The following is a 13,405-nucleotide window of genomic DNA, read 5'->3' as shown; positions in this document are numbered from 1 at the left end:
CCAAACATCCCCGGAATGAATGACTTTATCGTGAGAACTCAGACGGCTGTTAAAATCCCCGGCTAGCACTCAAGCTTTCGTTCTGCGTGTCCTGGCGGCTGCGAGGAAGGGGAAGGCGTGGGAAGGCCCCAAAGAAACTCTGAGGACTCGACGGATCCGGGCGGGTGCCGGGCGGGTACACGGGTGGGGGCGCGGGCGCGGAATCCGCGGCCCGGGGGAGGCGCTACCTCGTGCCGCCGCGCAGGCGCGCAACCGTCTCCGCGTGAATGCGCGCAGTCGCGCGCCTGTCCCCGCGCGGGCTCCGTAGCGCGTGTGTAGGCTGACGCAGCTCGCGGGCCCTCCTCCTGCTCTGCAGCGGCGTCGGCGGAGTTTTGGGCGTTTGGGAGGGGGCGAGGGAGCTAGAGTCGGGAGAGGGAGGTGGCGGCGGCGGGGAGGAGGAGGAGGAGCAGGCGCCGCCATGGCCGCCGCTATCACCGACATGGCCGACCTGGAGGAGCTCTCTCGCCTGAGCCCTCTGCCCCCCGGCAGCCCTGGCCCGGCGGCGCGGGGCCGGGCTGAGCCCCCCGAGGAGGAGGAGGAAGAAGAGGAGGAGGAAGAGGAGGCCGAGGCCGAGGCGGTGGCTGTGCTGCTGTTGAACGGCGGCGGCGGCGGTGGGGGCGGCGGCGGTGGCGGCGGAGTGGGGGGCGGCGAGGCGGAGACGATGTCGGAGCCGAGCCCCGAGAGCGCCAGCCAGGCCGGGGAGGACGAGGACGAAGAAGAGGACGAGGAGGAGGAGGACGAGAGCAGCAGCAGCGGCGGGGGCGAGGAGGAGAGTAGCGCTGAGAGCCTGGTGGGCAGCAGCGGCGGGAGCAGCAGCGACGAGACGCGCTCGCTCAGCCCCGGCGCCGCCAGCAGCAGCAGCGGGGATGGGGACGGCAAGGAGGGCCTGGAGGAACCCAAGGGACCGCGGGGCAGCCAGGGCGGCGGCGGGGGCGGCAGCAGTAGCAGCAGCGTCGTCTCTAGTGGCGGCGATGAGGGCTACGGGACCGGGGGTGGCGGAAGCAGCGCGACCTCCGGGGGCCGGCGAGGCAGCTTGGAGATGTCGTCGGATGGGGAACCCCTGAGCCGCATGGACTCGGAGGACAGGTCAGTGCACTGAAGCGTTTTCCCTTCCCTTCCTCCTTTTGCACTCATGGGCCCCTCAGAGGGGGCCGAGGGGACTTTTTGCTGAGATCTCCCCGCTCCCCAAATCTTCAGCCCTTCCCCCAGGTTCTCAACTCGCAAATCTCTCCTGGTCGCCGCGCCCCTCTCGCTGCGGATAGCCGCTTCCAACTCTCAAACCATTTCCCCCCAACTCTCCTTTCCCCGCCCTCTTTCCCCTCGGCTCTACACTCTTTACGAACCTAAGCACAACTCTAACTCAGAAACAATCCTCAAAGTAGGCCCAGATCCTCTGGCAGGGCTTAAGAGGGCCTTGATGTACACACCTCAGTACACAAGGTTAGCTTCATCCAACCGTGTTCGCGAACACTTGTCAGAACTATAATTGACAAGTGTTTTCCAACATGGCTGGTCTCGCCTGGATTTAACAGAACTTCCTTGTTCGGGGAGGAGACCCCAACTATCACTTTTCGCTACTTAATAGGGAAAAGACTAGTCTTTTGTATTTAATCAGTGCTTCTAAAATCCCTAATGTGTGGTCATTAATATGATCTCCAAACTGATTTTAGTAGTTTCTATTTGTGATCAAATCTGGGAGAAAGTTTAAAACAAGTATAAATTATTGTAGAAAAGAATAATGAGTTGATATCCTTTAAAGTAATTTTACGGAATCAAAGAGTTGGAATCATAATAAAATACAGTGTGGAAGGAAACACTGTATTAGTGTGTGGTTTATATAAATCTTTATATAGTAGTGCTTTAACATGGATGTCATGATTTTAGAGGATAATATTTAAAGTCATGTATTGGAGAGCTCGCTGAAGAAAGTAACATTTTTTTAAAGCTTGTGAGAAATAACGTGGATACCAACAAAAATAAGCTTCATTTTTTTCAAGACATTAAAATTTATTGTATTAGTATGTCTCAATTGTTGTTATTACTTTTGATCACTTTGGAAACTAATTGGTTTTTAATGTACTTTTTTAAGCGCAGAGAACCATGTCATGTATGTTCTGCTTCTAAAGTATACTAGCATGTATTTTGACCATCTAGTATTTTGATGAACAGTAGAATTTTTAACAATCCATATTGATTTGGCTTGAAAAGCTTTAAGTATTCTAAAGTTCTAGAAATTCTGATTGGTAACTGATAAAAAGACCATTTTGGTTCATATTTAATATTATAAGGAATACCAAGCTTTAAATATTATGAAAATACAGCTTTAGATACAGCTAGTGAGGAAAACATCTTGGATGGGCTAAAATAAACTACAAAAATTGTACTAAACTACATAGGCATGGCAGGAAGGAGAATGTCTTCAAGACCACTAAAAATTGATGAGAACCACACAATGAAGTATATGTTATTTATCCTTTTATTATATCCTCCTTCATTGGTACCAGTAGATGTTTGAAAGTTGATATTAGTTTATACAGTTAGCATCTACCATAGTTCTTCCATTTATCTAGAGTGCGGACACACACACACACACACACTCACACTTAGTACTGCACAATTTAAATATCTCCGCCTCATTCGCACAACTCTGGTGCAAGATAGGTATTATTTTGACTTCCATTTAACAGATGAAGAAGCAAGTTGAGTGTCTTACTCAAAACAGTAAGTATAGAATGCAAGTGGTAGAGCTGGATCTGAATAAAGTACATTATCAAGTCCCCTGCTATTTCCACTTCACAAGAGTAAAAATACTTCACCTTAAATAACAAGGTGTATGTGTCAGGATTTTTTTTTCTTAATCTTGTTTTTTTTTTTTTTTTTTAATATCTGTCTACTACATCCCTTTAGGGGATGATGGTTGGTCAAGTAGTATTTCAGGAAGTGGAGTTTTGACTTCATATTTATAAGGTATACACTGGAATATCTAATTTTACATCATATTTCAGAGTAAGGAGTAAGAGATATTAGTGCCACAAGTCCAAATAAGGTTCAGACCTGATAATCAAACATACTTGGTTTTCTGAATGCTTGAACATAAGAGACTACAAAATCTCGTAATCATTTTACTGTTTCAAGGTAATAAATTTATCACTTGTATGAAAAAGCTTTACTGGTGAAGCTGGTTATGGTGGTCTTGATAATCTTAATTCTGAAATGACCCCTTGTTGCCTTTTAAGTTTTTTTTTTTTTTTTTTTAAGAGTCCTTTTAAATTTGGGAAGGAATCATAGTTCTTAAGAACTGTCCTGCAGATTACACTAATCTATGTGGATTTTATAAATTGATTTCATGGTAGGAGGTGTATATTTTGTAACCGATGGAAAGATATTGTGGTTTTAAAGTGCTTTTAAAAAACTTGAGGCATTCTTATCAAAATGATTTTATCATTAGAATTTACTGTTTCTTTTAGAATGCCATTCAGTTTTTCTCACTTTGAAATGAGATCATGCTTTTGAGTTTATCTAGCATACTTTAGAATTTGTTGAAATATCTTAAATATTTTTGACTGTAAGTGCTTTTTAAGAAACATTTAGATATAAAGACTTAGATATGAAAGCTCATGATCCAAAGTGTCAGTCTACAAGTGTGTACTATAAGTGTTGTGTGGTGAACAGTGACTAATTTATAAAATGAATAAATGACACTTGGTACAAAAACATTGGTTATTTTCCCTGTGAGAAAGTTATTCAAAACCAGAGTAAGTGTATTATTAGTGTGTTTATTTTGATAAAGTTAGAAAAACAAATGTAATTTCTTTTCTTTGGAGGAATATTGAGCTGTGCAAGACCATTAAAAACTAGTTTCTCTTTTACTTTGAACCTAAGCTTAAATACTTTTTAAAAAATTACCACTTAAAAATTGTAACCTTTTGGGTTACTTTAGAGGCTAATTAATGTTTAAATAGAATTTTAGAATTTAAAATGTCTCTGAAATTTTTTTAGTTGACAAATTCTAGCTATTGAGTCAGATTATACATTGAAAATATTTTTACCTTCTTATCTGTATAAGTGAACTGATAATAACTTTTTTGTGGTTGTCTTTTTGTATATATGTCTATATACATATATTTTCAACTAGAATAGAAACCATGACTTATTTTGAAAAAGCCAAGACTGCTTTTCAGCCACTTTTATCAGCCTTCCTGGGTAAGTCCAGATGTCAAGTAAAAGGGCATGTGTAAGGATGGGATGATAGGGAAGGGCATATAGTTTGAAACTTAATGATCAGGAAGGCCAGAGGCCCTTACCATTTTGTGGATCAAAATTTGGAATCCCAGCCTTACAGGTTGCAAACTTTGAGGTATAACTAACATTGCTCAGATGCTGGCGAGATAGACCTATATTGCCCAATTTCTCATTAGTATGATTTGGAAGATCTTATGATATAGAGGCTAACCAGTCATTCATTCTTTCATTTATTTAGTTCTGAGAGATACCCTGAGCGTGCGGGGGGGGGGGGGGGGGGGGACGGGGAGGGGGTGGCAAAAAGAGAGGGAGAGAGAATCTCAAGCAGGCTCCACAGTGTCAGCCCAGAGCCCAATGTGGGGCTCTTCTCTCTCATGACCAACCATGAGGTCATGACTTGAGCAGAAATTAAGAGTCGGACGCTTAACCGACTGAGCCACCCAGGTGCCCCTTGGACTCCTTTTTAAAAAAAAATGTTTATTTATTTTGAGAGAGGGCTTGTGCAAGTGAGTGGGGAGGGGCAGAGAAAGAGAGAATCCCAAGTAGGCTCCATGCTGCCGGTGCAGAGCCCCACAAAGGCCTCCATCTTAAGAACCATGAGATTGGGACCTGAGCTGAAGTAAGAGATGCTTAACCAACTGAACTACCCAGGTGTCTCCATGATGAACTTTCAGTATTTGCCTCTTCAACTCTGAAGCAGCTGTCTATAGGCTTTGAAATCATTCTTTAAACTACCTTTTTATTTTGATTAGGGAAAGAAGCTTGTAGTAGCTCTCAGTTTTCATTGATAATCTGTATCTCTCAGTTAAAGGAAGGTATGGCTCTGTGCCAAAAACAAACCATGAAAAAACTACAGACTTCAGGGTTGAATTTATGGAGAGATTCTAAGGGGCCATTTTACTTTTAAGAAACATAAAGACTACTATGTTTAGTCAATTAGAGAATCCTGTGTGTAAGTTGACTTACTAACCAAACAGGTATTTACTATGTGCAGGACTCTTCACTGAGTATTGTGGAAAATGGGAGGAAAAAATACTTCCCACTTCATTTTGCATATTGCTGTGAGACTTAATTCCAACTGTAGGTTTTGCTCTAGTTCCTAGCACAAAACTTCATTGGCTCTAATGTAAACAAAGTCAAATTTCACACCTTGCCAATTGTATTAGCTGTTTATTGCCGTGTAATAAATTTGTCTCAACTTTAGCAACTTCAGGGAACAGAATTTCTTACCACGTGTGGTTTCTGAGAGGAGTGGAAAGGCTTAACTGGGTGGTTCTGGCTCAGGGTTTCATGAGGTTGCAGTGAAAATGTTGGCCAGCATTGCAGTCATCTGAAGACTTGACTGGGGCTAGAAAAGTGTTTCCAAGATGGCTCACTTATTGTAGCACTTGGCAGGATGCTTCAGTTACTCACCAAGTCAATATCTGTTTGTGTGTGCTCCTGACATAGCAGCTATTTTCCCTCAGAGTAAGTGATCTGAGACAGCAGGAAGAAGCCACAAAGGCTTTTTATGACCTAAATATACCTGCTTATGTTTTATTCTTCCTGTCTTTTTATTCAGCAGAGAAGTTTTTCCTATTTTTCTTTTCATTCATACCCTGTTACACAATAATTCTTTCAGATTTTTTCACTGAGGCCACCTTTTAAAACCCATCAAAATGCCACAACGAATCCTTTCCTGGTTTTCATTTCTTTTTCCTTTTAGTTCTCACATATGTATTTTTTGTCTTTTTTCTCTCCCAGCCTATGGCTCTATTCTATAGGTGGAGAGGTTAGAATATTTCAGTATTAAGAGCATGTAATCTGAGTTAAAGGAAACAATTCAGATCTTTGTATTATGATTTTAAGTAATATCTTTGAGTCTTAGTTTCTTAACTGTGAAGAAAGTTTAGCTTTTACTGTGAAGATTTTAAGAGTCCTGTGAACTTTTCTGAAGAATCCATGCTATTTGAGTGCTTGCTTTATCCTTTTTTGTTGTACAGTGGTATTTTTTTTTTTTTTAATTTTTTTTTTTAACGTTTATTTATTTTTGAGACAGAGAGAGACAGAGCATGAACAGGGGAGGGGCAGAGAGAGAGAGGGAGACACAGAATCTGAAACAGGCTCCAGGCTCTGAGCTGTCAGCACAGAGCCCGACGTGGGGCTCGAACTCACGGACCGCGAGATCATGACCCGAGCCGAAGTCGGACGCTTAACCGACCGAGCCACCCAGGCGCCCCTGTACAGTGGTATTTTTGAGAACAGGGACAGTTCAGTTCATTTAGATCTTTATCGTGTCTAAACACAGTATCTTGGATATGGTGGGTACTCAGTTATTAGAATTAAATGGAAATGCCAATAATAGAATTTGTATAAATAAAGGAGACTATAAACTGAGGGCTAGGAATTAGTGCCTTTGGTTGGATCATTGTATTGTGGTATTGATAAATTTAAAAGGGTATTGGGTCAGTGTACTCCAGTAAGGCCATTGAGGTCATATGCAAAATTTTATGTGTCTCTGAGAAGATGTCAACAACTTCTATCAGCTTTTCAAAAGAGTTTGGTCTAGGTTAAGAACTACTGCTGGCTCAGTTGGTAGAACATATGACTCTTGATCTCAGGATTGTGAGTTCAAGGCCCATGTTGGGACTAGGGTTTACTTTACCAAAAAAACCCCCCAAAAACCAAACAACAAAAAAAAAAACCCCTGCCAACTTAGAGGAGGTCCAGAGGTGCATGATAAATGTTTAAGTGATCAGACAATTCTGAAATTGTGAATTTTTATAAGACACGTTTTTATAAATGAGTATGAGTGTGGAAAATCCAAAACGGATAGTCACCAGAGGGTTTTTTCCAAATCATTGTTAAGGCATTTATTGTATAAAAATGCTTAACATTTTATTAAAGTTAAATGGAAATTTTGAAGTTAAGGAGAAAGTATAAGGAGTAGTGGTTTAAGTCTGTGATTTGAGTCAGAATGTGTGGTTTGAATTCTGGCTCTCACTTAAACTGGTGACTATGAGACCTCACGAGGAGGGGAGACAGACTGCACAAATGAACTAGAAATAGCTAGTAATGATCTTTTGTTGTTATGAAGCAGTATAAGATTTGAATGCCAAAAAGTGCCAGACCAGCTGTTAAATGTGTGGCAAGTATCTGTAAATGAGTGCTGCAGAAACTTGCAAAAGGAAATGCCAGGTCAAATATTTCATTACAAAATCTACATTTTAATCAGCTTTCTTTAACATGTATATCTATTCAGTGGTTGACCTAAAAGGTCTCAATACTTTTTAATGGTTTTTAATATGTAAGCGAAGCTGCTGACCTATTACTAAAAGTCTTTGGGGTATGTTTTCTAGTAATGGTAATGGATTTGCAGTGATCTAACCACATGTTGAGTTCATTTTTATGACTGATAGTTTGCTTTTGTGAAAATAGTGGTTATATTGGCCTTAGAACTAAATGGACAATTTTGGGCATGGATCAGAGGGATGGATGGATGTTTAAAAAAAAAAAATCACATTTTGAGCATTTACTCTGGTAGTTAGCATGGTGCTCTGTTTAGTGATAAGAGAGAAATGTGATAGTGCCTCCCCAGATACTTCGCTTTTATTTTAATTTAATTTAATTTTATTTTAAAGTAGGCTCCATGCCCAGTGTGGGGCTTGAACTCACTACCTGGAGATTAAGAGTCCCCTGCTGGGCAGACTGAGCCAGCCAGGCACCCCCAGATACTTAGTTTTTAATGAGAAGACTAAAAAGATGACTCCGTTGTTTCCTAGTTTTTCTGTAAATTGTTTGTGACACAGTACATTAAAATAAAAAGTCAGTGATTAAAGTTTTCGTGGGGAGAGGGCTGAGTTTTAGGGTTAGGTGAGTGATGAGAAATTTTTAGAAAGCCTAAATGAAACAGAAAAGAAAGAGCCCACCATGTTCACGAGGCTTTCTGCCTAGATCAGAGGATTCACATTGGAACTGAGAAATAAGAACGGCTAAAGTGAGATTTTGCATGCCAACACAGATGTGGGCATTTTGTCAGTATAGGTTTGTGAATCAGATTCTTTTTCCTCACCCCAACTTCTGTTTTTGTCAATCCTAGTCACATTCAGATCTTATCTCAAGCATTTTCTCAGGCGAACTATTCCTGATTCTATGTTAGTCACATTGCTAGCATTCCCAGGTTCTTCCTTGACCTTGTTAACATTTTATTATTTACTGTTTATTTCTCCTGCTAGAATGTATGCTCCCTGAGAATAGGAATTGTGTCTCTTGATGATTGTTCTATTCACAGCACCTGGCACAGTGCCTGATGCTTATTTTAGTTTTTTTTTTTTTTTAAGATTTTATTTATTTACTAAAGTTTTTTCTTTTTTACTTTATTTTAGAGAGCAAGCAGTGCGGGGGTGGGGGAGAGGAACAGAGGGAGAGAGAGAGAATCCCAAGCAGGTTGTACCCTGAGCAGTTCCCATGATGCTGGGATCGTGACCTGAGCCAAAATCATGCCCCTGACTGAGCCACCCAGGTGCCCCAAGATTTTATTTTTAAGTAATCTCTACAGACCTAACATAGGGCTCGAATTTATGTAACCCTGAGATCAAGAGTCACATGCTCTACTGACTGAGGCAGCCAGGTGCCCCTTAGGTATTCTTGAATGTATTTTGGATGAATGATGAAACTGCTGTGTTACAGGAAAATGTGGCAAAGGTTGGAAATTTTGGGAGCTGGGAGACCAATTAGGAAGTAGTAGGAATAGTACAGGTGTGAACTGAAGAGATTTGAGCTGGGGTAGAAGTTGGAGGAAAAGTCATGCTTGGGAAACAGAATCAAAGGAAAGAAAAGCTAATTTCCTGAGTGCCCTGTAAGAAAAATATTGTTATTATTTCTGAGTAAAAAGCTTTTTTCTTGAGGATTTCTTTGGAACAATAGCTTGCTTACTTTTCCAGGCATATCCAGCACTAAAATAACTAAAAGAAAAGTTGGGTAGTGAAAGGGCATGAACCTTAAGTTAGAAGGAATTATAATTTAACTTCTTAGAAGTTGTTTCCCTGCCTGCAAAATAGAATACTTTCGTGTTGTGATTAAATGAGATGGAATATGTAAAGGGCCTAGGGCTCTATTTAATTCAGAGAGTCATTTATCCTTCCCTTTCTCATGCCTAGAGATGTGAAAAGAAAACTCTGGTGAAAATAAGTGATTGAAATTGTAGTACTGGCTTTACTAGAGACTGCTTGTAATCATTTCATTTCTTTGAACTTCAGATTGATTCTTTTTCTTAAAAGTGAGGGTTTAAACAACATAAAATAATTTGGAGCTCAAATACGATAATTCAGATGTAGACTTGGCAAATATTCTCTTTTATCCTTTAGACAAACCCAGAATATTGCAAGCATGGCTTTGCTTTATCCAGGATCTCAAAGATACTTTAGATAGGTTCTTCTGGGTTCAAAAATCACCGTAATTTATGGTGTTGTATTGAAATATTCATTTGTGTTTGTCTTGTCTAGGCTGTAACATTTTTTAAGAATTAAAATCTGGTTCTATTTATTTTTATACTTCCTTTATTACCAGCTGCACTCACTCACCTATTACATTGCCTATCTTCAGAATTCAGGGATTGGTTGAATTTAATTGCATGTGGATGTACTTGATTACACAATTTCTTCTTTCTTACTATCAGGACTATAAGAAATAAGGAGAACTGTTTTGTGCCTTATATCTTCCCCAAAATCTTTTTAAGTTTTTTTCTTTTTTTTAAATTTAATTAATCTCTAAACCCATTATGGGGCTTGAACTCATGACCCGGAAATTGAGTCACGTGCTCTTCTGAGGCACCAAGGCATCCCTTCCCCCCATTCTTTTTAACAGCATATGTGGAAACAGTATTTGAGAAAAACCGTGATGTTTGAATTATTTATTTATTTTTTGATTTTTGAATTATTTAGAAAGTGGACCTCCCATATTTTGTTTCCCAACAACAAAAAATAAATGCATATACTATTTTAGGAGAAAACTGCGAGTGTCTATTTTGCTTATGAATCTGAGACTCGAGCTAATTGAAAAGATTTTATGAAGTTCAGTTCACTGCATCCTCACAAACTGCTAATGAGGCGAGAAAGCACAGACATTATAACTTGCCCAGAGTTACACAGCTCCTTGAGAATGCAGGCAGTCCTGGCTCTGGATGTGGTGTTAGCTACTATACTGCCTAAGTGACTCTTATAACCAGCCTGGACTAGGGAAGTTTAATTAAAATAGTATTAAGTCAGTGGCTATTTTAAATTTCAACCTGTTTCTTTTGCAAAGAATAACTTAAGTACTTGAATTCATTTACATTTCTGGGCCTCATTTTCATTTGTAATTATAATATACATAGCCTGTATCTCTTTTAAGACTATGAAATACAAAAGTTGATATTTAAGTGTTGTAGTTTTTCAGTCTTTAGGGGAATAGAGAGTCTTTATTGGCATTTTATTTCTTTAATTTTAATGCTTTTCTAAGTCCCTGTCTTTCTGGTTTTCATTTATGTTTCAATATTCTAGAAAGATGAAGTGATACTAATTAGAGAAAACAGGGATTTTAGAAGGGCATTTGTATTTCTCAGTAAATACATTTACTAGTTCATTTCTTTTTTTTTCCTTCTATGTACTGATGTTGATATAAACTAGCATTGTAATGTATTCTTTTTTTTTTTTTTTTTACTTTTTTTATTTATTATTGAGAGACAGGCACAGAGCATGAGCAGGGGAGGGGGAGAGAGAGGGGAAGACACAGAATCTTAAGTAGGCTCCATCCAGGCTCTGAGCTGTCCGGTCAGCACAGAGCCCGATACGGGCTCGAACTCGCAAACTGTGAGATCATGACCTGAGCTGAAGTTGGTTGCCTAACCAAGGGAGCCACCCAGGCGCCCCAAGTTCATTTCTAAATTATAAAACTTATGTCATTGCTTTTTATAAATACTTGTTAAAGTTCTGATAGTGGATGAATCAGCTGTGGAATTTTTTAGTGCTTTAAATTCATGTTGACAGTCATTTGAAATGTCTTTTGAGGTGTTGAGGACTACTGGAGGCATTTTTGTCAGAAATGTGTGTACTGAAATCATCTGATAAAATCATATTTATGATTTAAAACTAACTTAAAAAAAAAAACCAAGTAATGATTGCTTCTGTATAAAATGGGTGTTATCCTTCACAGCAGATTTTTTTACGTACTGTCTTTGCATATAGACATTTTCCTGGAAATATTTGTAAGAAGGTAAAAGATAAAAAAGGTAAAAGATAACTCCTTGTAATGTAATTATATTGAAATAGAATGTTTCTAGTATTACAGTGTTTTTGAAGATAATTTCTTGCTGATCTTGTCTTAAACTGTGAAAAATGTGGGTGGAGTAATCTTAAAGAGCAATAAACTAGACTATTGCTTTCTGGACTAGACTAGAAATGAGAAGGAAATTTAAAATGATGTGCACAGTGCATAGTAGTGATATAAGAATGCAACCTACTTGTTTTCCATAGGCTATATTTCATCATTGTTGCATAAAGTCCCTTTTGACCAATTTAGTGAATGCTGCTGGGTCTTGAGGAAAAAATCTTTTGTTTTTATTCAGAGAAATAATTGTAGGGATGGAGAGTAGTCTTTTTCTTGATTAGAAAAACCCATTTTAGCTTTTTAAATTACAGTGATAATAGCTTGTAATTACAGTAACAATAGTAATAATAATATCTTGGTTTTGGCTAATGATTTTTAGTGTGCCTCCAATTAATTTTTATGATTATCTCAGTGTGACAAAGCCATATATTTTCCTTGCCTTAAAAATCCTACTTAAATTTGTCACTAAAAGTATGTGAGCATTTACTGTGTGCAAGGCACTGCACTACCTAGATTTAGGAGTTTACTCAAAATGAGAGGCTTATAGGTGATTCATAATACAAATCAACCAGATCATAAGGAAGCAGAATTCTTTCCACCTTAGGTGAGTAGGGAGGGCCTTAGGGAGATGTGACTTGAGCATGTGTAACACACGTAATAAAACAAGCACTTGTCTTTACTTCTTTTTTTCTTTTTTACTTATTTTTTCTAATTGCTTCTGAGTTTAGAGATCTAAAAGCCTGTGGTACCATAGCAGTTTGGAAGACAAAATCAGATGGCCTTACAGAAATCTGATGTGATCTAAATTCTTTTAGTCCCATTTACGACCAATTTCATAATTATTTGATCTTTTTAAAATTTTTTTTTTAGTGTTTGAGAAAGACGGAGTGTGAGTGGGGGAGGGGCAGAGAGAGAGGGAGACACAGAATCTGAAGCAGGCTCCAGGCTCTGAGCTGTTAGCACAGAGCCAGACGTGGGGCTCGAACCCACAAACCATGAGATCATGACCTAAGCTGAAGTCGAACGATTAACTGACTGAGCCACCCAGACCCCCCCCTATTATTTGTTCTTCATAAAGAAAAATGAAAGTGACTTCCCCTTTATCTCTAAACAAATTAATATTTGGAGTTGGATTTTATGTTGACTTTGTTAGGCTCCTGTTCTAATGGTCTAAGTTCTAAATTTGGGACAAGTTCTACCTGAGGATTGGGTTGCTTTCTGTGACCTTGAATTACTTTTTTTATGAAACTAATTGACTTGTAGGAATCAAATTTAATAGTTTATCTTGTTATCAAAGCTATCCGCCTAAATGAGTCAGGTTATATCTAAGTGTTAAATATCCTTTGTGTGTGCTATATAGGTGTGCAAAAGCAAAGAAACAACTTCTTGTGTGTGCACACCAAGTGAAACTGTCAGTTATTTTGATGTATGATATGGGTTGTATTTCAGTATTTCTCAAATCTGTGATTTACTCAGATTTTTCCTTTGTGTAAGTCTGGCAATCAACTTTGGCATTAGTGTTTTATATTTGTCTGACTTTGGGCAAGTCATGTAATTCTGTGTCTCAGTCTGTTTTATTAAGATGAGGATACTAATAGTACCTACCTGATATGGTTGTTGTAAACATTAAATGAGTTACTACATATCAAGCATTCTTCTAGTTACTATGGCTGCATGATAACCAACTCCAACATTTAATGGCTTAAAACAGTCATGTTGCTTATAAATCTAAGATCTGAGCAGGGCTGGGTAGGGTTAGATCATTCCTGTTCCACTTGGT

The 13,405-nt window shown here is 39.1% G+C and overlaps 1 protein-coding gene across 3 annotated transcripts in view; it reads left to right on the top strand.

The window, feature by feature from the left end:
* The first annotated feature begins 322 nt into the window (after positions 1-322).
* Positions 323-13,405, top strand: part of AEBP2 (AE binding protein 2) — a 70,727-nt gene continuing 57,644 nt past the window's right edge. The window contains exon 1 of one of the 3 annotated variants that reach the window (XM_053894634.1): positions 323-1,125. In XM_053894634.1, the coding sequence (XP_053750609.1) occupies positions 458-1,125 (668 nt within the window). In that variant the 5' untranslated portion in view covers positions 323-457. The remainder of the gene's footprint in view (positions 1,126-13,405) is intronic. The other 2 variants (XM_019452139.2, XM_019452138.2) reach the window with 2 other exon arrangements.

Source organism: Panthera pardus, unplaced genomic scaffold, assembly GCF_024362965.1.
Source record: "Panthera pardus isolate Hobbes unplaced genomic scaffold, ASM2436296v1 HiC_scaffold_6, whole genome shotgun sequence".
NCBI classification, from domain to species: domain Eukaryota; kingdom Metazoa; phylum Chordata; class Mammalia; order Carnivora; family Felidae; genus Panthera; species Panthera pardus.
This window is presented reverse-complemented; position numbering and strand designations above follow the sequence as displayed.